Here is a 23,246-nt window from a genome sequence, read left to right as displayed (position 1 = left end):
GAGTGACAGTGTGAAAATCTTAGTTCAACTCTTACTTTGAGGGTCTAGAATTCCTCAAAAAGATAATATTAGGAGAGCTTTTACACAAGCTAAGGCAGCAAATGGTGTCATTCTTTGAGATGTATTGCTGTACAAAGCATGGCTCTTTTCTTCCATAGAATGGGAAAGAAGCATAGGGAACCTACTGTTTGATTACCAGTTAGATTCTGCTTGGCTACAGAAAGTAAGTTTCTCCTTGACCAGATCATAGAATTATTAATAAAACGAGCAGCTCACCAAGTTTAAAGAAACTAGAATCTGTAGAAGACCATGTTCGGTAGTACCAATATATCAACACCAAGTTTTTCATTAACCAAGATAAGAATTTTAATGCATTCATAAACTTATTGTACAACAGGCAAATAACATGAACAGAAATGCAAATCCATGCCGAATGCAAGAGCAAAACGAAAGCACTTAACCCATCTTATTATGATGTTTTGTCCATCAGCTGTATTGGTGCAAGGATATTAGCCTTGCTTGTCTCAACAATGCAGCCATTCATGACCATCTCCTCTAGCATGAAATGCGCCTTTTCTAAATGGAACATGATGTCTAACTCGCACTGTAGAAACAAATAAACATTTCTCATTGAAGAAAATGGTAACCTAAAGGTATGCAGGAGAACAGAGACAGAAGGTTGGTGATACACAATATTATACAAGAAACTTACCACATTGCCGAAATGGCGGTCCATGGTTTCCACCAACAGATGTATGAATTCCAAAATTGCTAGCTCATTCTGTACAAGAAAGAGAAAGAACATCCAATTACATGAGGATTTAGAAAAATCAGGGGAAGCGAAAACATCTAAGCCCCATTTGGGATAAATCATATGAATTGAATACTTGCAAAATCATGTCATTTGAGGCATGGTTTCTTTTCTTTCAAAATGTCTTGATTTTTTCCAAAGGCATTTTGAGTTCTAGCATATTTGAACATTCCAAACAAGAAAAGCACAATTCTTAAATTTAAAAAAGGAAAAAAAAAAAATTACTTCATCATTGTCGACGCCAACCAGGAAAAATAAGGATGCGTAGCGCCTATAAACAATTTTGTAGTTGCGATGCTCCACAAAAGAACACTGTAATTTCAGTATTTACAACAATAACATCAATCAGGAAACAAATGTGATCAAATTTGTTCTGATTGACCTAAGCTATGCTGAAGAGAATTAAATAAGGATTAGCAGCAAATATAATGTTGGTTATAGAAGATCGGAGGTTAATCGAATATGTGTTACGTAATTAGAGGTAACTGAAGAGAGAGAACCTGTTGATCGTTGCGAGCGAGGCATTTGCGCACGATTTCGCCCTCGAGGGCACGGCGTTCTTCGAGGGTTAGCCATTCGTAGTATTGAGCTAAACGTGTTTGGCCTTGTTTGTTTACCATTAATATGAATCTTATCCCCATTTTGCTGCTGCTTCTTCTTCTTCTTCCTTCTTCTTTTTAATAATTTTCTACAACATCCGAGAGATTCCTTTCACTGTTCTTTATTTCTGTTATGGAGAAACCAAACTGGCCTTAGATTTGCCTGCTTCCTTTTATGTGTATTAGGAAATTACGCTACTCCTTGACGACATGACGTTCTACCAACGACACCTGTTTATGATCAGACTTCTTCCTTGGACGATGAATTTTATTTCTTTTAGCAATTCTTGGACGACGAAATTTGAAAACAAAAAGAAATTCAACAAGATTTAACTCAAAAACAATTAAAAAAGTTGAATTTTTATATTAAAGTAATTTATAAATTCTATTTTCTGTATCCGATAATTTTTCTTTAAAAATCTCTATGCAACTCCCTCTATAATTATTTTAGAGATATACATTTTACTATTATTCATTACAGATGAAAGTATTATTAGAGAATGAAATATTGAAAAATATAATGAGATCAGATAATAAGATTTATATTAATAAAAAAATATTTTATCAAGCTGGTGATTACTGTAGTTAACTATAGTTAAATTTATTCTTTTAATCTTTACATAATTACATCAAAACAACATTTATTTTAAAATAAAAATACTAATTAATTCATATATTTCGAAGACTATATATTATTTTTTATTAGATTATTTTCTATATTCCCAGTTCAATCACTCATGATAATATCATATTATTATTTCGTTTAAATATAAAATATTAAGCAAAATTAATAATGAAAGATATCACCACTTGTAGGAATCTTTTTTCTTTCAAGCCCGATAGAAATCTAGAGATAACTGTGTGTATTAGGTTGTTTGCATCATAACTTCCACATAAACTTTTAGGGAACCTCATTTCCACTACATGTAATTTAGCTCCCTATTCTATAAGGCTCTTTGCCCTATCTGCTCTCCACATTCCATGAGTGAACCTCTTAGTTGTTGATTACTATTGACCATTTTACGTGCTTAAAAACAAAAATACCATATGTTTCTAATCAATTTAATTTTGGCCAAATCAAGATTTTATATTAGATTCACTGTTTTGATTTATTAATCTGGAATTTATTTGAAGATTTTATTTACTTTTAAAAAAAAATTAATTTAATTATAATCAATTCTATAATTTTAATTATGTAAAATTGTAAATTAATTCTCATTTTATTTAAAATATATAAATTTTATAGATTTCTACCAAATACAATGTAATCAAATAAATTCATTTTTACACGTGGGAAGTAGATAAAGTCATATTTCTTATTACTTCTTCATCTAAACATCGAGGGATTCACCCAAAAGAAAAAAATCAATGACCAGCATGATAATACATAGTGCTTTTTTCCCTTTGCTTAATGATCCTTTCAGCTAAGTTTAATTTATAACAGGAGACCTATATTACTAATACAAAATTTACAAGAAAAGACTTCTAAAAATTTTGTTTCCTCTTTTATTTCCTATCTGTCATTTAACTCTGATGAAAATACACAGGGAATCGCCAAAAATTAGAGAGAATTGGTTATATTCAAGAAAAATGAACAACAAATGAGGAAGGGACTTGACCAGTGTTACTCCGTTGGCTGGACTTATTTTATATGTCTTTCGTCTGATGCAGGGCTACTTTATTTCTTAGAATGCTCACAGGCATGCCTTTGGACAGGGATATGGCAGCATAGAGCCAAGTTGAAGTTGAACCATCTTTTCTTATAAGTGTGTTTTCTGGGTTTCCATTCCTCTACTATACGACTATCTGATGCACTTCTCTTTAATACCTGAGCATAGAGTTCATGTCTCTCTAGTTCATGCCCCTCTGATCCACTTTTCTTTAATTTCTGGGTATCGGATCCACATTTCTTTAAAGTCTGGGTTTCACTCTGTAAAAATTTACAAAACTTTTTTACCAGGATTTGCCATACAATGCCAATTCCAAAGCATAAAAATTGAAAATGATCCATCCATGGTTGATGATGCACGCCACCACAATATTCTATCAGGTCTTCTGTAGCTGTTTTGCTTCTCATTTCAGGTATGTTCGGATTTAATTGATAGAAAAATAAACGCCACGATACTTCAGAATATACTTTCTATAATTCCATAATCAAAAGAGGAATTGTAAAAAAATCACAAAGTGGAAAAACTACTTTTGATATAATATAACAATGTCATCATACACTACAGTCCAGCGCATGACCTAACTCTTAATCATTCATCTTTGTCCATAATTCACAACAATAAACTTTTTTATATCAGCAGTGAAGACTACCATCTCCTCTCCCACTTTAAATAAAACTCGAAAGGCAGAACTCACCCTCTGAATATCACTAATCTAATGTTGACCAATATGCGTGGTAGGAAAATAGTGGTAGTAGATCACTGCAGACTGACTAAGCAATAATAATCTCAATCACATGTAGCTGACCTCTTTCTTTGCCACAATGTCATCTGCACAATTCCCATCATCCATCAATTGCTTTTCTGGTTGTTCTGCTTTCACCACTTTGGCAATCTCCTCTTTCTTTTCTTCAATGTCATCTTTACACAAAAAGCTAGGTTGATTTGTTGAAGACAGAAGCCTAGCCCACATCCTATCTGTTATGACCACTTTGTTTTGGCTTTCAGTAATTCGCTGAAGAATAACCATGGACATCAGTGTTAAGCCAGAATTTTGAATTTTTAAATCACTAAAGAAAATGACACAAGAACCTAATCTTCCACTATAATTATGAAACAAATTACAAGTTGTTGAGGGCTATATGCCATAAACTTGCATATTCTTTTTCAGAAAAAAAATTAACAACACAGTAATCTAGAAAAGCGACTTTGATAATTATATGAAAGATCAAACAATCAAAGAGTGTGTATGCATGTTGTGTGTGTACATTTACACGAGCAACTCCAAAAGGTTGAGATGCATAACTTTAACCTTCTGTTTCTTCACAGCATTTTGAAATGTGAAATGTCAACCCCCCATTAACAGAAAAAAGAAAGAAAGAGAAAAGGGACAGAAAAAGAAAAGGGGAAATGGGCACATGAGACCAAGAATGAAGCAAATGTGAACATATTAGTGAGAGCTATAGAGAGGAGAAAAAAATGCGAAGAAAAAGATGATAAAGACTGTAGGTAAAAGAAATGTAAGAAAAAGGAAGGAAGAGAAGGAGAAGGTAATATAAGTGGTCAAACAATCAGATATCACAAGAAGAGCTAGAAGGATATCAACAGCGCCAAATTTCTTAAAAGACTCTAATTATTGCAGATCTGCTACACCCAAATAAGATAGAAAGAAGAATGGCAAAAGAAGTTCCCTTCATTTATGCATGCAAGGGATTAAGGGATTAACTCACATAGAAGGGTATGTAAGTTTGTCTGCCATTAACAAGACCACTTGTAAAGCCAGTGTAACCAGCCATTGCTCCATGAACAGCACTTTGAGCAAGAAGTGTGCAGTACACATTATCAGATGCATTGCTCGGAATAGCACGAATCATATATGTAGGATCTGCCAAAAAGGAGAAGATATAATAGTTAATTATCCTAGTCAACAACAAGCTTGTATAAATCAACTTCTTCAGTTTGACTGTTGTTTCAACCTATATATTTGAGATTTATAGGCATCTTCTTCTGCTTTGAAAAAAAGTCCTGCAAAAAACGTACAGAAGAATCAATTTGCTGAAAAGACTTGCATGTCTCTATGTGATAAGACTTGAACATAAAGGCAAAAGAGTTCAAATTAAAACCAATACCTTGATCCTCTGCGATATATACAACCCAACATCTTGGAGGAGCTTGTTTCCTGAAGCATCCTGCAGTGTTGATTGCTGAGAAAGCAGCTCCTGTCCAGCACCTTCGGCTATCACAATGACCATGTGCCCATTTTCTTTGAGTCGTTTCTCAATGTACTCGAAAAGTCCACCTTCCCCTTCTAGATAAAATGGTGACTCCGGAATCAAGCAACAATCCACATCTCGACTTGCAAGAGTAGCATACATTGCAATAAATCCTGTACCGTGCAATAAATCTCATTCCAGAACTCCAAATGAAATCATTACAGCATAGCTCTAAAAAAAGAAAGAACTGGAAATGGCTAGACTGAGAGTCTTTTATGCAAGAGCAAGAATTTCAAGTCCTACATAAGAATCGAAGTAGCTTAATTTTGTAGATAGCTAGGTAGTAGAAAGACCTAGAATTAAAGGCTTTAATATTCATTTCTATACATAAGATGATGCTGCCCATCTGTATGTAATTCAATATGTTTGCTGTGGAATAGATAAGGCCGCTTTAAGAGCTAAATTAAACTGCAGTTGGGAACATATAGGAGCTTACCACTGTAGCGACCCATTAACTTCACAAGACCAATACCATTCTCTATACTTTCAGATTCAACATGTGCTGCATTAATAGCACGTTGAGCCTCCTCAACAGCAGTGTCAAAGCCAAAGGACTTGTCAATGACCTGTCATGATCAGACAATTTTTTAACAATGTCTTATTATTCAAGATATAAAATGTGATCTGTCATAGATTGTCAAATAAAAATCACTGTTTATCTCAGAAATACTGCAGCAGTTTGGCTAGTTCAGTGTACGCACTGGAATGTCATTATCGATGGTTTTAGGGATTCCAGCAACTGCAACTTTGAGACCTCGTCTTCGAATTTCCTACAATGTAATAGGATTTTAAGAGAATTACAACAAGAAAAGAAAAGAGAAAAAGGAAAAGAAGGCAAAAGAAGTAGATTTATATATGACAGATTCTACTTTCCAACCAAGGAATTAATAGCATGTTCGGCTTTATTCTCCTTTTGTAAGCTTTATTGTTTAATAGCATGTTCCACTTGAAGTTTTGTATCTTCTAATTCATCTAAAAATCATGATCTACCGAGGAACAAAGATGCAGACTGTTCCAGCTAATATCGCATAAAAGTAAATTACCTCAAATATCACTGATGCCCCTTTCTGAGTTCCATCTCCTCCAATTATGTAGACCTGAGGTGCAACACAGCTAAGAGTAAACAACCATTGGTTTAAATTAAGAGAATATATTAACAAACAGTGCCATCTACCTGATTAATCCCACGATCCTGAATGCTATCAACTATCTTTGAAGTATCATGGCCGCCTCGTGATGTCCCAAGGATGGTTCCACCACGTTTATGAATATCATTTACAACCTTAGGTGACAATGGAATGGTATTTCGAGCATAAAAACCCTTGTATCCTCCCTACAGATTAAATTAACTCATCAAAACAATGTCATCCTAAAATATAAAAACTAACACTAGACAATATGAAAACATTTTGGCATGTCTTCTGAACAAAGCAATGTCAATTGCAACCATGCAGATAACCGGTAGGATAGCACTTCAAATTATTGATGAAAATTAAGAAAACAAAACAGTCACAAGCATAAAGCAAGAGAGAAGACAGACAGATTAACAATGTAGTTTAACTTATATTGCAGTAAAGGCCATAAGAGTCACTTACATCTATACCCAGCACTCTCTTCACGCCATACATATGGTACAAGCCACAAACTATTTCCCTAATTACAGTGTTGAGCCCAGGGCAGAGACCCCCACACGTCACAATACAAGCATGAACTTCATCTGAATCAAAATAAACCTGAAAATGCATCCAACAAATTTCTTAGGGTTATACTGCATTACTCCACATTATGTATAAAGGCCAGAAAGACATACCTTTTGGCGAGGTCCAGCACGACGGAAATGTATTCCTCTTGGACTATCCTTGTGAACAACAATCTAAAAAATAAGGAAACACAGAATTAAAACAAAAGAATAACATTTTAGTTTTTCAGCACCTCTCCTGTATCTAATAGCTATCTCTAGACCACAACTAAAATCGAGCAACACAGCACAAGTAATAATAAACTGAACTCTGTCATTGAGAAAACTATAGCAAAAACACATTTATTATCCTTATTCGCCTAATCAATTATTTATATGGAAAGCTGACCTTTTGGGGAACAGAATCATCGGTATGAACAAAATACTGCCTGGTAAAATCAGAAAATCACTGTGGTAAACAAGAATTCACAATAGGAGTTACAAAAACAGCAAAAGAGCAAATAAGAGGGAGGGAGACTTACTTTACAACCGAATATGCAGGATTGTCTTGTAAAGGATTGGGATAAGTCTACAACAGAATAAATGTCAAACACAGAATCAGCAGGTGAACGAAACAAACGGAACAACAATATCATGCTTCCAGATTATTTGTTAAATACATCTTTCCATGATGATCGTCACAAATAATGTGCTTTTGACTGATTAAAGAAAAAGTCACAATTATTAAGGATCCAGAAAAACAGAATCTCTCCTTTATCACTTTACTAGCCGAAGAAATGCATGATTTTAGAAAAAAATAATAATAAATAACTCAACAAACAATTACGATTAACTTAGTTAAGCATCTCGTTTTTAGTAAGGAAAAAAATCCAAATGAATCCAGAACTTTCACTTTCTCATCCTTTTCACCTCCATTTTTCTTATTTATAAATTGATCCAGCAATACGTGTATACATTTTCCGTACAGATACATAAAGTTTCTATAAAAGAAAAATGCTTAAAAAGATACGTACAGGAAGATCGGGAAGGTAATCGGTCAAGTGAGGAACATCTTCAAGAACGTAACCGTACTCCCCGGTAACGATCTTAGGTTTGTAAATACCGTTGCCGTTGGACATAGCGGCTGTAGTGGATAATCCGAATCCAGAACCCGAACCCGAATTATGATTACTATTATTATGACAAGTAAAACTGAGCGAGGAAGAGAAATTCGTGGAAGTAGAAGTTTCGAGAAACCGATAATTCAAAGAAGAAACCGACGATGAATATTTAGGACATAAGATTGAATCCATGCACCGAAGAGAAAACTGTATAATAATTAGAAAAAAATGTTGAAGCTAATCCATCCATACTTATAGGAACCAGTGTTGACCAAAGAAAAGAAAATGAAAATACAATTCTAAAAAAAGAAAAGAAGAAGAGTAGCGTTTAATGGTATTCGCGATTGCCTGGTTTTGAAAGGTACTCATAAGAACCCAAAAATGAAACAGGTGGCCATTAACTTGTTTTCACTTTTTAAGCAGTGGTTTTTGTTTGGCCGACTAATAAGAGTGGAAAGGATCGATGGAGGACAGGAGGTGGGAAAAGGAAGGTTGAATTTTTATTTTATTTTTTACTTCTAGATTCTTGGAAAAAGAAAAACAAAATGAAAATTATTTGCCTTATTTGGCACAGTTTGATTCGTGGGAGATAACTGATAAGCAAATGGTGGTGTATTATTATTATATCCAGTTCTCTTATATAAAAATGTTTCTTTTATCACATAAATATGATACACAATTAGAGGATTTTTCTTTATAAAAAGAAAAAAGAAAATCTTATCCATATTTTAATCTTTCGGTGTAATACATTTGGCAAATTTCAAGTAGTGGCCGGGGCAGGGCAGCAAGAGTTGCCGGTAATGGATTCGAGAAATCGCCTATTCGGGTCAGTCAGAACTAAAAAGGACAACAGTTTGTCTGGTTGGATGGCGGATACGGGCGGAATGGTTGATCGCTGTCTTAAATCTTAATTGTAATAATGATATGAAATATAGAGCTTTTAATAGTTTAGTGATTTTGAATTAATTTATTTAATGTGCTATGCTGCTGATGTTAATAAACTGCTGGTACTCAATTAAAAATGCTAATTTGCATGGTGAGCTGGAAGAGAATCTCTACATTTATTATGCTTTTGTATTGTCGTATTATTATATGCAATAAATTTAGGATAATCATTTATCAGGTATACTGGAGTTTAGGGTACAAACAACCGTGATTTGTGCGGTTGATACTTGAAAGATGATGAATGGCTAATTTTGGCTTAATTTTTTTTTACTAAAGATGGGGAGTTTAATTTTGGGGTTGATTTGGATTTGGAAAATTTACGAACAACAAAAATAAATAAATAAATAAATAAAAAGGGGTTTTTCTTTTGTGCCAAGATTGTGTTGACTTGTTGAAATTGACCATTAGAATTCAAAAATGACACACTTCCAACTTATTTAATTGTCAAAATAAAATGTTTACGATAAGACAGACCAGATATTGAATATTATGGGCAGCCATTCAAAACAGCAAACACATGAAATCGCATGTCACACAGCCCACTAGTAAAAGTAATAACTAGGATTCCATTATCTTTTTGGAGCATATCATGCAGCAAAAAAACAGTTTAGACCAGGGCTGCATAAACTCTAACCAAATCCACCCGATCAAAATGATTCAATTTAGTTCAAATTAAAAACCATAGTTTTAAATGTATATGAATTAGTTTTGGTTTTTAAATCAAATAGAATTGTAAATTTTTAGTTTCATTATGATTTAAGAAAAAGAAAACTATAAAGATGGCACGGAACCGAATATTAAATAAAAATAAATTTTTTATTACTTTTATTTTAATTTATATAATTATTTATAAACCGATGAAATTAGTTTAATTAATTTTTTTGTATAAATTAGATAAATCGAACCATGATCTATGAATACTTCTAATTTACATATTATATTTAAATCGTTTTCTTTTTTTTTTAAAAAAAATTGTGAGCTTCCCACTTTAGAAGAAGAATGTCGTTGTCTAAATCTATACAAGTTTATAATTAAAAAAGAGTTCAACAACAACTATTTAGATATTATATCCATTAACAAATTAATTAGTAATATTAAAGGTATACATCCTTCTCCAAAAGAAAAATGGTATTGCTAAATGATTTCAGTATGATTTTATGGATTTTATAGTATTTATTTAATAAATAATAAATAAAAAGTAAATAGCGGATAAAAATTATTAAAAATTCACTTATGCTGTAACTTATTAGGCAACAAAGGTCTTTATTTATTTAATAACTCAAAGTTTTCAAGTTATTTTATTTTATTAATTAAATAAGACAGTTTAGTTTAACAATAAAATGAGTCAATTTATAAATCTTGAAATTTAGCAAAACATAAAAATTTGTTAGTATATAATAACTATAAATTAATAGTTTAATTTAGATTTTATAGAAAAAATAGAGTTAGAATTTTAATTTTTCCATAAGAATTAATATTGTGACATATATTTATTAAAACATTGAAATCTTGACACAAAAAATAAATATTGTGACATCTATTTATTTTTGATATATACGTATAATATTGATGTAAATTTTAGTGTTTTTTGAATGAAAGCTTTCCTAGAAATTTTTCATAGATAACCTTAATTTTAAAATAAAGTAGTTATATTTTTATCAGAATGTATTAGTTAATAAATTAATAGGATTTTCTAACTTTATGCAACAAATTACTAATTACATTCTTATTGTATTATATGTATTCAGTTGAATACTAGATATTTATTTTAAAGTAAAATATTAATATAAATAAGATAAAAAAAAGTATTTATTATTAAAATAATAACAATGTTGGTAATGCGTTATAAGAAAAATAGAAAGGACGTGTATGATACATCATGTCACACGCGTGGAGGAGTCATTTAGAGAGAGGCAGCCCGTTGAACAAAGCAAGTCACATGCATTGCATGACGTCTAACATAGACTCGAAAAATAACTATTTTCTTCTTTTTTAGGTGTTAGAAGGTACGCACGAGATTCATGGAAATGGGGGCTACATGTGGACCCCATCTTCCATCTTCGTCACCACCGTTCTGGAAGCCTGCCTTAGAATTTTCTATGGATAAAAAGATTATTTCGATTTGTGGGCATTATTAAGAAATCTTTTGATACGATTCATGCTAACTTAATTGATTGTTTCACAAGCCAAACATATATTTTTAAGTCTAGAATGTTGACGTAAGTAACTCTATTATAAATTGGAATTAGTGACATAATTTACATAATGATATTATATGTGAATTATGATAAGATAAGTGTTTGCTTTTAAAATACTAAATTATCTATTATTTCCTAAGACTCAGATCTCACTGGGTTCAAAGAATATAATCTAACTATATTATTAATACTACAGTAATTACTTTCTTTTGTGAAAAGAAGAAGATTTCTGCCCCAACTTTTTAATTTTACATAAGGAGTTATTTTAAATATCAAACAATACAATTTATTAATTTCACTTGATTTTAACTGATTAACTAAGACTTAAACTAAAGCTTGTAATTGCCAAACAGCTAATTCTTTTCTTTTTTTTATATATATATTTATTTTTGTTTATCGGATACAACTCCATCCGTAATCAATTTTAGAAACTTAGGTTACAAATTAAAATTCAAAATAGAAGTTTTTTATTTTTGATTTTTTAGCATTAGGAGAGATTTTTACATTTATTATAAGAAAATAACTTAACTAAGGCTTTTATATATACATATTTATATATATATTCTTTTGTTTTTTTTATTTTATTTTGAAAAAATCCTATTTAGATTTGAAAAGTTTTAAAATATAAATGAATATATTATATTTTATTATATTATATTATGAGCGGAGCGGAGCTGAGTGAAATATTTAAAAATATGAGCCCAAGATTTTCAAATAATTAATATGACCTTATTTTATAAATGGTCTAAACTCATATAAATGGAGCAGAGTCTTCAACCTTCAACAGTAGAAAAAGATTCCGATAAAGGCAGGCATTGATCACATTCTCAAATCTTAAAAGCTGCTGGAGTTATCGTAATATAAGTAAGATAATTTGCCATCGAGTTTTGAGGTCAGCTGGTGTGCAGTGAACCCACTATAATGATCTTCATAAGCTGCAACACAAGCTTGAATTGCCCTTCTCGACATATGGTCCGCTTGATAAAATGGCTGCTTCATAAATTCATCGAGCCCCATCCACTAGAATCAACACATATAGTATACACCATTGCAATCATTTACACATAGCGTCAATGTCAGGAAAATGTAAAACAGAACATTGCTATAGGCATGTCGAGAATAAAATAATTTTGTTACCTTGGCGTCTTCAATTTCATTCTCATCGATCGTGATCTCATCAGATAGTGGTTTGAGCAAGCACATGAAGAGTAAATCTGATTTCTCAAACGCCACCAGGTGAGCATGTCTGCCGAGTTTCAATTTTTAAGAGCTTTATAGTTTCAGACAAATAAAGTAAGCATAAGAAGGCAATTCTTGCTGAATTGTAAAGAATCGTATACCTGAAAGCAACCAGCTTTAGGAAAATTGTGTCAACCTGAGCAAAAGGCGACTGCAAGTTATAAACAGCAAGAAGGGTTGGTGTATATTGGACAAGTAAAAAAAATAAAAATGCTGATATTGATACAAAGAATTTATTTTCCTTACACCAGTTTCTTCTTTCACTTCTCTTATGGCTCCTGAGAATAGATCTTCAGACTGCAAGTATTAAGAGAATCGTAATTGTTCTTTAGGTGAATTTAAAAATCAGGTGAAAGTGATTATAAGCAATCACCTTGTTAATATATCCTGTAGGCATCTTCCAAAATCCAGAGCAACTACAGGAACATTTTTCTTTCACAGCAAGAATCTAAAACATGTGAAAATTATATAATTATACTGCCAAAAAGCCTACAGAAGAAATTCTTTTCTTTTAAAAGAAAAAGGCGAAAAAAAAAAGTAGTATTAATACCTCTCTTTTGTCATTGATCACAAATCCTCCTACGCCAATATGATGAGAAGGGCTACCAGGGAGCAAGCAAGGGCCGACAGGAATCCAATAAGTTAGCATAATATAGCCTGGTTCTGCATGGTGGTAGCTGAAACCCTCCTGAAAGAGCAATAGCGCATTAAACATATGCTGCTTGCATTTTGAAACAAAAGTAACTATTCAATCATTACCTGTATTGCGATCGGAATAAGGTCAGCTTGCTCCGATAGTATCTTCAGCCAAATCCCCTTCTTCCCCTAAAAAGATTTCACGTAAGCTTTGATCAAATCAGTAAGTAACTTCTAAGTAACTTAGATGTAGAGTGTCTCTATTCTTCTTGTGCCTTACCATCAACTTCCAATTGGACAAAGAAAAGCGAAGTGAAGTTGCGAAAGCATTAGCACTAGAGGGTAAGCTGTTAGGATCAATAACACATCCACCATATTCATCATCCAATGCGTCAAGAATTTCCACTTTGAGACCTGGGGACGATACATCCGGAGACGTAACATGAAGTCTTCTATTATTGAGCATATGCCCACCCCCAAGAGACGGCTTAAAAGGGAAGTCGTGCTCAGCAGTTGGGATTTTCAAAAGACGTGCACCGACCCTTGAGAAACCTGCAGGAGACAAACAAAAAGAGAACAAAATTAAATTGAAGTACCCTATTCCTGACAATACAGATTGAAGTACCCTTGATAAGCATTGAATATTACAATTTTTTGTTGTCGATGAAGTTGCAGGCATTCGTCTGTAATGCCAATGACAATGTCCAGGCAATTGCGAGCCGGTGACTATGGTTGCCATCATTACCATGCTTGCAATAAGCTGTGATATATATGGTACGTTCCGGACAGGCTTCTGTTTGTATGTATTTATATATATATATATATATATAGCCATTGCTAAGGATGAGAAAAGAAGGAATATATGCGGGATAGCATCTTGAATAATAACAAGTTGAATCCGCGGAAAGTCCGATCGAAAAAAGTAAAACAAGATGTTCTGTACTAAAACATGCCAATCACCGTGATATATATAGATAGAAATAACGATTAGTTCCACTAGCAATATTAGAGTACATATTCCACTGCGTAGAGAATGAAAAATATTCTCCCACATGCATTTCCTTGATGGACTTAGCTCTGTATATGCTTGGTCCATTCTTAATTTGTCCATTTTAAGTACGCGGGAATATTAATTTGCATTTCAGAACTAACCAGTTGCATCACATGTGGAGACCTAAATTCTTTGCTCGAGCATTTCGTGCTAATGTGTTCAATGCAAAACCACTAGTTTCCCTGGGCCAAGAACGTACCAGCATATCACCTGTGGTTTCTTTCAATTTGAGCAAAAGCTGAATTGGGAAGATCCAAATAATTGTCATGGATGGTGAGAAAAAGGAATGTTTCGCAAGTTCTTATCTATATCAGGAGTACTAGACATTAATTTCTTTTTATATATAAGAAGCACTGATGTCCCAATTCCTTTTAACATCACCAATTGCCTAATTGGTGGCTCAATTGTTACACTAGTAGAGGTGGTCATCACGGCCGAACAACCTAAGGCATGGTCAAGGTCAATCAGTGCAAAATATCACATGATTTTTCGCGTAAATTATATTATCATTTTTTTGTTTTATATGAATAAAGGTAAAATTACGATTATAATTAAAAATTAAGATAACCGTTAATACATCACATAAGTTATTTTTACAAGAGAGGAATTAATTTTACAACTTAAGAAAATAATATACATAAAACAAAAATAGGTCTAACCGTTTTTTTATATTTCGTAATAACTTAAACAATATAATCAATTAATAGAAAATAAAAAATCATAAACTCATAATTATCATAAGATTTTAATACATTTATCAAAATAATAGAATAGTAAATAAACTGAAATTATAATTATCTTAAAATATAGAAATACTAGTATGAAATAAATAAAGTATAAATATTCTAAACAATGCCTAAAATCTTATTCACGATGTACTAAAATAATTAAATTATAATTTGTTCCACATTAAAACTAACATAAATTAAAATGTTTTATAAAATACTCTATTTTGATGATAAAAGTAATTATTGAATTTAACATTTAATATTTTAAAATTCTTTTACTGATTAAATCCTTTACCTAGATTGATTAATTAATCTAACAGACAAATTAAGTGTAAATAAAATTTAAACGCAGTTAATATTAAATTTAATTTTTAAATAAGAGGTATTAAAAGTGTTAAAATGGTCAAATCAACGGGAAATATTTGCTCTAAAGACAATGGACGGTTCAGATTATTTTTTCGTGTCCGCCATACCATAGGCCCAAAATCACAGCTCTGAAACCCCAATAGTGATAGCGCAGAGACAGACTCAACAAACAAAACTCCAGCATCATCCGGTCAAAACCAAGGCACCTGTCCGTGCAACCTAGGGTTTGATAGACGAACAATTGATCGATCGATCACCATGTACAGAACTGCAGCTTCACGCCTTAGGGCTCTCAAGGTTAGTTCTTGCCTTTTCTAAACTCTTAATTTTGAAGTTACTATGTCGTTAAGATTCGATGTTGTCTATCATGATCGTCGCACATTTGGCATTACTTATTATTGGTATTATTATTTCCTGTTTAATCTGCTATTACGTGATTGCTTCAGTGCTAGATCTGTTTAATTCAGTGACATTTTAAAAAAATAAAATTGTTAAGTGAAATAATTTGATATTGATTTGTTTGGTAATTAAAAATATGAGAAATGGATAAACATAAGAATATACGTTTGTTTATCATATTACAAACATTAGCAGAAGGTGTTACTATATCACAGTGTTCGGAAAGTCTAAAAAATGCAAATATTCGATTTTATTGGATTTTGTTTAGTTAATTCTAATGTCTGGGAAGATCGTAGTTGCTATAAGTAAATGTCTGGAAAGGCATTTTGAAAGAAATGAAAACATGCCGCAAGTGACATGATTTTATAAGAATTCAATTTGAATTGAAGTCTTGCAAATGATTTAATCCTAACGAGGCCTATAGGTTAGAAGTTTATTGGAGTACAAAATGAGCTATTGAACTGTGTGAACAGGATCGTACAGTCTGTAGGTTGCCTGCCAGATTTGCAAGTTCTAGTGCTGCTGCTGTACAATCATCCCCCTCTGTTGGTATCTTTAGCTGGCTGTTTGGTGATAAGTCCAAGTCTTTGCCTCTAGAATTTCCACTTCCAGGAGTTGAACTCCCTCCATCATTGCCTGATTATGTTGCACCTGGGGAAACCAAGATTACAACTCTCTCAAACGGCATGAAAATTGCCTCTCAAACATCACCGGTATGTATGAATTTGCTTAGGTTTTTTTTTTTTAATTATTAATTTTCCCTTTTATCATGTTCTCCACTCTCAGGGGGTTTTCCTGAAGTTGCTCTAATATTGCTGTACCTGTTGCGTCTTGGCTTTACTAAGGAAGTTGCTCACTTTTTTCCTTGGTTTCTGTTGAATGCCAGAATCCTGCTGCATCAATAGGGTTATATGTTAACTGTGGTTCAATCTATGAGTCTCCAGCCACATTTGGCACCACACATTTATTGGAGCAAATGGCATTCAAAAGCACAAGAAATCGTAGCCACTTGCGTGTTGTGCGGGAAGTTGAGGCAATCGGGGGTGTTGTGCAAGCCTCGGCATCTCGAGAGCAGATGGGGTACACCTTTGATGCTCTGAGGACTTATGTTCCTGAGATGGTGGAGTTACTTATTGATTGCGTGAGGAATCCTGTCTTTCTTGATTGGGAGGTTAAAGAACAAGTAAATCTTCGTAACTTTTAATCTATATGCTGCAAATTTTATTTGAATTATATATTTTAAATCTTATATAATGATAATCTATCTTGTGCAGCTGCAAAAGGTCAAAGCAGAGATTAGTGAAGCTTCCAAAAACCCTCAAGGCTTGCTTTTGGAAGCAATTCATTCTGCTGGTTTTTCTGGTCCATTGGCAAACCCTCTTTTGGCACCTGAATCTGCAATAAATAGTTTGAATAGTACAATCTTGGAGGATTTTGTAGCTGTAAGTTTATGACACAGTGCAATACTTAAGATGGTCTTTGTTTCATATGCAGTGTTTTCTGACAAATAGAATAATTGTCTCTGTAAGTCATTTGAAACCAGTTTAATGTTGCTTTGAGAGATTTAGGAAAATTATACTGCTCCACGAATGGTGCTCGCGGCTTCTGGTGTTGAACACGAGGAACTGGTATCAATTGCAGAGCCCCTTTTGTCCGACCTACCTAAAGTTAGCGGAACCCCAGTGCCACAGTCCATTTACACAGGAGGTGATTTTCGTTGTCAAGCAGATTCAGGGGTATACATCTAGATGTCCCATAGAGATCTTTTTACATACCTTATCCTTCCATCTAGGATATTTTAACTCTTTCGCTGCAGGACCAGAGAACCCATTTTGCTCTTGCATTTGAGTCTCCAAAGGGCTGGTCTGATGATAAGGGTGCCATGACACTGACTGTTCTTCAGGTATTCATGTTTCATTACTCTAAAACTTTGTGGCTGATTGTATTGCTTGGCTGTTTATATTCAATTTGCATGTAATTTTGGTTCAATATCCCATAATCAAATGCTGATCTGAAGGCAGCAGTAAATTATAAGACTAATCCTAATTGTACTATAGATGCTAATGGGTGGAGGTGGCGCATTCTCAGCTGGTGGCCCTGGAAAAGGAATGTACTCAAGGCTATGTAAGTTTCTCATGTTCGCATGATCTATAATGAAGTGTTGCCTTGGCCAAAAGATTTGTACCAAAAGGAGTACATTATGCTGCAATTGCTCCCTCTATATCTCCTCTTATTTGGGATAGGATACGAGTGCATGAAGTCTATTGATGATTATATTAATACATGGAATCTCCTATTTCTTACTTATTATGGTTGATATCTGCAGATCTACGGGTCTTGCATGACTATCCACAAATTGAATCTTTCACAGCATTCAGCAACATTTACCATCATTCTGGCATATTTGGTATCCAAGCTACGACTGTAAGCTGCTGCGTAGAACCTTCAAAACATTTTTATGTTTGGAGATCTTTCTCATTCTTTTTGCGCAGTCTTGACACTTTTTACTATTAGATTAGTTAATAAGCTCTTCTTAGATTTTAAAGCACTTCTTAAGTATTAGTTAAATTAAAACTAGTACTTAGTCATTATTGAAGTTTGATGGTCTTCTACAAGCAGTAGGGTCCACAAGATGGAAACACATTGGGCTATGTAATTTGTTTTTAAAGGCATTAACTTTATTTTTCTTCAAGCATAAAGTCGATGCTTTGTCGATGCTGGTGAATAAATTTGGGCAAGCCCCTTCTGAAGATGCTTATGCTTGTGGATGCAGGGTTCTAATTTTGCATCAAAAGCCATAGATTTAGCAGTTAATGAGCTTATTTCAGTTGCTTCACCAGGTGCAGGTGTGATGAAGGACCTTTATCTGCCGAATTATTGTTTATGCTGGCTATGTTTGACTTGGTAGGCAGTTGCTCATTACTTACATATCTCTTGCTTTCTGCAGTTGATCAGGTGCAGCTAGATCGTGCAAAACAGTCAACAAAGTCTGCTATTTTAATGAATTTAGAATCCAGAGTATGTAAATGTTTCCTCCCATTTCTTGGTTTCAAGCATACCCTTGAACAGCATTAGTAGAGGGGACTATTAATGTGCATCAAGTTTTATTTGCTAACATTTCTTGAGATGTATTTTGCAGATAATTGTTTCAGAAGATATAGGTCGACAAATTTTGACATATGGTAAAAGGTACAGCTGGGGCTTGATCATGATGACTTAACCACTACTGATTCTTTTTTTTTTTTTTTTTCAATTGCCTGAAATCACTTCTTCTGTATGTTTCTATGCATTCATCCAGCATCTAGTTATGCAGCCAATGCCATTTCATTTATAGCAAAGAGTCTTAAGTATCGTCCAAATATACCTAGCTTTCTATAATCCTTCTCCTATTTCCTCATGCTGATGATGCAAAGTTTAATTGTTGAGGAGTTATTTGGATGTTTCATGAATGGCTATGTCATTGATCTTTCTGATATTATAAGTAAGGGAAAATGAAAAGGGAGGTCTTCTGCAATTTCTGAGCCTATTGGCTCTCTCTAGTTTCGTGTCAAGCAGAGTTCTGATGTTGTTCAGTTCTTGAATCCTTTATGTAGCGTGGGCTTTACTCTCTTAATGCTTTTGGGCATGAAGTTTATCAACTTGTTGCTAGTGGCTTGTCTCTTGATTTTTTAGATGGATGGCAAATCTTGTTTCTTTTTTGCTGATGATCTGGGAGACTTTAATTTTTCGCTGGGCCTTGACCTGATTAACTATTTTGAATTTTGTTTCATCACTGATTATTCTTGGTTTCATGTTTCCTCGTTTGGTTTCTCATCTAGTTTGTCCTTTTGCTAATAAAACGTTCGTCATGTAGAAAACCTTTGGAGGATTTCTTGAAGATTGTAGATTCAGTTACTTTGCAAGATATCACTCAAACTGCGCAGAAACTTATTTCTTCTCCTCTTACAATGGCATCGCACGGAGATGGTATTTCTTAGTTTTTAAGAATTCCTTGTATTCTTTTGTAAGGGTCACTTTATAATTTACAGTTTTTTTGCTTTGTTCTGCAGTTGTCAACGTCCCAACCTATGATTCAATTAGCAGGAAGTTCAAGTCGAAATGAAGTAGTTTTTAATTCATTTTTGGAACCAAACTGGGAGGAAACTTTGACCAGTTGTCTATATTGATGTGGATCAGAAAAACTTCAAGCTTTTTACAGCCAATTTCAGTTGAAATAAGGAAATCTTAGACATCCCCATTTTATCAATAAATTGGCATTCCTGGCAGCAGCATTATAATATGCCTGTATATGTTGGTGGCATTTTTTTTTTTTCTTTTTTTGCTGTCACCGAAAAAGATGACTATTTTTTGTAGTTTACAAACTGGCTTAAACAAAATGAAACCATGAATTGGTTTCTCTGCCCAAAAGTGTTTTCTTGAGAAAAATCATTCAGTGGCTATCAGCTCTTTGATGTCAGTAAATTCCAGTGATGGCTTATGATATGTACTTGCAATTTTTGTGGTTCAACTTGCCATTTATGGTGCTGCCACCGTCTTGTGAAAAATTCCAGCAAGTGGGAGGAAGAGGAAAGAAATTTTCCGAGTTATTTGACAGGTTGGCAATTCGTAACGTGCTTATTGCTATTTGTGGCATGAGATTTCCTGTAACTGTTTAGTGCTGACCTTGCTGGAAGTAGTTGTTGTCTATTTGCCATTATCTGTCTACTTAATGAGCTTAAAGTCGCTTATGGACTCGGTAAAGGATACGATTAGTGTCTGCTTAAATGTGATTGCAATGGAATGCACTAGGCTGGTGGGTTTTAGCTTGAAACCAATCTCTACTGGTTGGGCCACCAAACTGGTCTTTCAGAACGATGGGTTGGAGATTGAGTGGTTATCTAAAATTCATAAAAAGGTGAAGCTGGAAGCAGGAGGTTGGTTTTCATCTGACTTGTTATGATGAGGATGTTTTATAATGGTCCATATCTCATAATTCTTCATATATTTTAGCACTAGATAGATATATGCTAATACGACTGTTGCGTATTGTACCTTATTTTGGCAAGTCAATGTCGGACATGGAAGCAAGCTAGCCCGTGCATGTTGGAAATGGAAGCTATACTGCTGTAAACAAATCTAAACGGCTGCTGCATTAGATTGTTTCTCATAGTAGTGATATATTTCAATGAAGTCTGGAGGTCAAAACGCCAATGAAGTAGAACAGAAGCAACGGACAGTATTAGATAGACCTAACATCATACTTGTTGCTAGCATTAGCTTCAATAGCTTGGAGTCCTACCCAACTTGGACGACATATCTTCCATGTCCATGTGCTTTGTTTTAAAACATTTTTAAGTTGGTCAGCGGCTTTCACTCCCTATCTATTCTTTTATTTTTACTTCTTTCCCTTCTTGTTCTCGTTTCTTCACAAGTTTTTGACTTACCCTTGGAGCTTTTTTTAAAAACAAAATATTACTTCTGATTTTCTGTTATGATTAGTTGTGTTATTGTATACAGTAATGTTATATAGTACCTATAAACCTACACGAATATTCTTTTTCGTTACTCTTTAAAATCTAATTTTTTTATATAACTTCTTCATGAAAAATAAAATCCTTCTAACATATATATATGTGTGTATTTTAGGGTCAAAGTTTTGGGCAGCCAATTATTAATTTGACATATTTAATGGCAAAATTGCAAGCATTTGAGAGTTGGGCATGGGAGCAAAAACTGCAGGTTACTGTCATCTGAAAGATGGGTCTGAAATCATGAAACACTCGATTTGTCGGTGATAAAAAGAAGCTTACTATGTTAAGATTCTTGTAGAAGGAAAAAACACACAGGACGTAGATGTTCTTCGTATCCATATCATTCAATTGACATTTACTCCACTTTGATAACTACTACTCTTATGTGAATTCTTCAGTACCTAAATATATAATGGGATGTGTAATTAGATTACTTAACACGGTGTAGATACTTACGATTTGGAATTAAGTAATAGAGATAGAGCTTTATAAATTATCTAATCTCTGTGTGCATATATATATATAGATATTAATTGTTTTTCCAAGAGGTCGTTCTTGTTTGAAGGGTGAGTGGTCAACTTTCAGTCGCTCATCCATACTCCAAATCCCTGACAACAGCCATCATTCAATTTATATTTAAGTAATAGGCTTTTGAGATTTATAAATTATGAGATCTAAGCTAACAATCTCCTAATCTTTTTCATCTTAATTATATAATAAAAAACAGATACAGAATTTACTAACCAAGATTAGTTAATTGAATTAATGTACTCACTCATATTGTTGTCTTCTGTTGCATAGCGCTCAATGCTTGTTAGCTCTCTTTAACTACTCTTAATTACACAATTCAATTACCTTCATTGCTCAAAATTAACTTTTATTTTACTAAATTATGACTTACTTAATTCTTAAAGTTACTCATCACTGCCCGGTATGAAATCAAATTGACTAGTCTTCTAAAGAAAGAGAGAGAGAGAGAGAGAGAGAGGAAAGCCCATTTTTCTATTACAAAAGTTAAAATGTACACACATTTTTTGTTATTTACTTATTAATATACTCTTAAATTAGAGAGTTTATAGATTTGGAGAGGAGTTCAATATCAATGAAGCTACTTTATTTTTTTTTAAAATGTGTTACAAGACACATAAAACCTCTACCATCACCGTCCCTGTCAGTTTAAATATTAACCTTATTTTGCTGATCTTTCACACGAGTTTTTCAAGCAGAGCTATTCAAAAGCGGAGTTATGCCCATAAATTATCAAGAGGTGTCCTGTCTTGCCACATGAAAGTGAAGTAGAAAGATTTTATAAGAACCTGCACCTTCTTAAGGATAGTGTCATTGTGCCTGTAATGAAACTAGTGGCTTAAGTTCTGACACTACTCCTATACTTACAATACATCCTTGTATGATACAGCACATTCATTTAATCCACCAAGATAAGTTAGTGTTGTTATATGGTATATGTCAAAGGAAACTTTCATATAAAGCCTTTGATTCGTACATCAGAATTTATGTTGTGTGGATTCATTTATTATATCAAGACTAATATGTAGCTTAATGGTCAGTGTCTGCTATTTAAATAAAATATTACCCAATTCAAGAAATATCTTTTTTCCTTTTTTTTTTTTCTTTTCTTTTTCTTTGGGGTTTCTATTGTTGGAGAGAATCTAGATATTGAGCTTATGCTAAGTATTTATAATTACTTTCAAGAGTATCAACTAAGAAAATAGTAGGTATCTTACTTAACAAATTCTGTTCTTGTTGTGATAGCAAAAGGGAAAAATAAATAACTGAAAAGAGCATAGACTAAGAAATAAAACCTTAAGATGGGAAGTTCGACCCCAAAGTATAATAATTAATATCTTGGATTTCCCTAAAGTAATATCTTTTATTATATGATTAATCTAGTAGTCACAATTAATCCTGATAAAGAGTTCATAAGACTTCACAATCCTCCAATACAATAATTTAAATAAGAGGAAAATTGTTCTCATTGTAAGAGATTATATTCTCATACATTAT

General features: G+C 33.2%; 4 protein-coding genes across 5 annotated transcripts; 1 reads left to right on the top strand and 3 right to left on the bottom strand.

The window, feature by feature from the left end:
- Positions 1–317: 317 nt before the first annotated feature.
- Positions 318–1,669, bottom strand: LOC8265117 (AP-4 complex subunit sigma). The gene is made up of 4 exons (XM_002514142.4): positions 1,312–1,669; positions 1,037–1,123; positions 713–781; positions 318–604 (listed from the first exon to the last, which is right to left on the bottom strand). Exons 1-4 carry the CDS (start codon positions 1,450–1,452, stop codon positions 470–472), a joined length of 432 nt encoding a protein of 143 aa, XP_002514188.1. The 5' UTR covers positions 1,453–1,669; the 3' UTR covers positions 318–469.
- A 1,926-nt stretch (positions 1,670–3,595) lies between these two features.
- Positions 3,596–8,659, bottom strand: LOC8265118 (ATP-dependent 6-phosphofructokinase 3). Its single transcript, XM_015716240.3, has 13 exons — positions 8,063–8,659; positions 7,571–7,617; positions 7,438–7,477; positions 7,161–7,223; positions 6,946–7,083; positions 6,525–6,683; positions 6,394–6,447; positions 6,052–6,120; positions 5,787–5,916; positions 5,207–5,463; positions 5,054–5,102; positions 4,808–4,962; positions 3,596–4,092 (listed from the first exon to the last, which is right to left on the bottom strand). The coding sequence occupies exons 1-13, from the start codon at positions 8,339–8,341 to the stop codon at positions 3,871–3,873; spliced, it is 1,662 nt and encodes a 553-aa protein (XP_015571726.1). The 5' UTR covers positions 8,342–8,659; the 3' UTR covers positions 3,596–3,870.
- A 3,340-nt stretch (positions 8,660–11,999) lies between these two features.
- LOC8265119 (nudix hydrolase 8) lies at positions 12,000–13,960 on the bottom strand. 2 transcript variants are annotated; one of them, XM_025156514.2, is made up of 9 exons: positions 13,816–13,960; positions 13,448–13,719; positions 13,291–13,356; positions 13,082–13,219; positions 12,905–12,979; positions 12,778–12,828; positions 12,633–12,682; positions 12,430–12,538; positions 12,000–12,312 (listed from the first exon to the last, which is right to left on the bottom strand). In XM_025156514.2, the coding sequence occupies exons 1-9, from the start codon at positions 13,913–13,915 to the stop codon at positions 12,127–12,129; spliced, it is 1,047 nt and encodes a 348-aa protein (XP_025012282.1). In that variant the 5' UTR covers positions 13,916–13,960; the 3' UTR covers positions 12,000–12,126. The 2 variants fall into 2 exon arrangements, with proteins under 2 accessions (XP_025012282.1, XP_015571695.2); XM_015716209.3 differs by having other exon boundaries at positions 12,633–12,667.
- A 1,438-nt stretch (positions 13,961–15,398) lies between these two features.
- LOC8265120 (mitochondrial-processing peptidase subunit alpha) lies at positions 15,399–20,167 on the top strand. Its single transcript, XM_002514145.4, has 13 exons — positions 15,399–15,609; positions 16,185–16,424; positions 16,598–16,894; positions 16,986–17,153; positions 17,280–17,447; positions 17,528–17,614; positions 17,769–17,835; positions 18,038–18,135; positions 18,485–18,557; positions 18,659–18,729; positions 18,851–18,900; positions 19,565–19,677; positions 19,761–20,167. Exons 1-13 carry the CDS (start codon positions 15,571–15,573, stop codon positions 19,811–19,813), a joined length of 1,524 nt encoding a protein of 507 aa, XP_002514191.1. The 5' UTR covers positions 15,399–15,570; the 3' UTR covers positions 19,814–20,167.
- Positions 20,168–23,246: the final 3,079 nt, after the last annotated feature.

This window comes from Ricinus communis, chromosome 3 (assembly GCF_019578655.1).
Source record: "Ricinus communis isolate WT05 ecotype wild-type chromosome 3, ASM1957865v1, whole genome shotgun sequence".
In the NCBI taxonomy this organism is placed as follows: Eukaryota; Viridiplantae; Streptophyta; class Magnoliopsida; order Malpighiales; family Euphorbiaceae; genus Ricinus; species Ricinus communis.
The sequence above is the reverse complement of the archived record's forward strand: the minus strand, read 5'-3'. Positions and strand labels throughout refer to the sequence as shown.

Excerpts from the sequence above, each read along its gene's own strand:
- LOC8265119 (XM_025156514.2), bottom strand. The coding sequence starts at position 13,915 with ATGGTAATGATGGCAACCATAGTCACCGGCTCGCAATTGCCTGGACAT. Across the intron at positions 13,720-13,815 it reads TTCATCGACAACAAAAAATT|GTTTCTCAAGGGTCGGTGCA; the intron begins GTAATATTCAAT and ends TGTCTCCTGCAG. Across the intron at positions 12,539-12,632 it reads CTAAAGCTGGTTGCTTTCAG|ACATGCTCACCTGGTGGCGT; the intron begins GTATACGATTCT and ends GAAACTCGGCAG.
- LOC8265117 (XM_002514142.4), bottom strand. The coding sequence starts at position 1,452 with ATGGGGATAAGATTCATATTAATGGTAAACAAACAAGGCCAAACACGT. Across the intron at positions 1,124-1,311 it reads TCGCTCGCAACGATCAACAG|TGTTCTTTTGTGGAGCATCG; the intron begins GTTCTCTCTCTT and ends CTGAAATTACAG. Across the intron at positions 782-1,036 it reads TTGGCGTCGACAATGATGAA|AATGAGCTAGCAATTTTGGA; the intron begins GTAATTTTTTTT and ends TTTCTTGTACAG.
- LOC8265120 (XM_002514145.4), top strand. The coding sequence starts at position 15,571 with ATGTACAGAACTGCAGCTTCACGCCTTAGGGCTCTCAAG. Across the intron at positions 17,615-17,768 it reads TGACACTGACTGTTCTTCAG|ATGCTAATGGGTGGAGGTGG; the intron begins GTATTCATGTTT and ends ATTGTACTATAG. Across the intron at positions 18,136-18,484 it reads TTGGTATCCAAGCTACGACT|GGTTCTAATTTTGCATCAAA; the intron begins GTAAGCTGCTGC and ends TTGTGGATGCAG.
- LOC8265118 (XM_015716240.3), bottom strand. The coding sequence starts at position 8,341 with ATGGATTCAATCTTATGTCCTAAATATTCATCGTCGGTTTCTTCTTTG. Across the intron at positions 5,917-6,051 it reads CCATCGATAATGACATTCCA|GTCATTGACAAGTCCTTTGG; the intron begins GTGCGTACACTG and ends TGATCATGACAG. Across the intron at positions 5,464-5,786 it reads GTTAATGGGTCGCTACAGTG|GATTTATTGCAATGTATGCT; the intron begins GTAAGCTCCTAT and ends TGCACGGTACAG.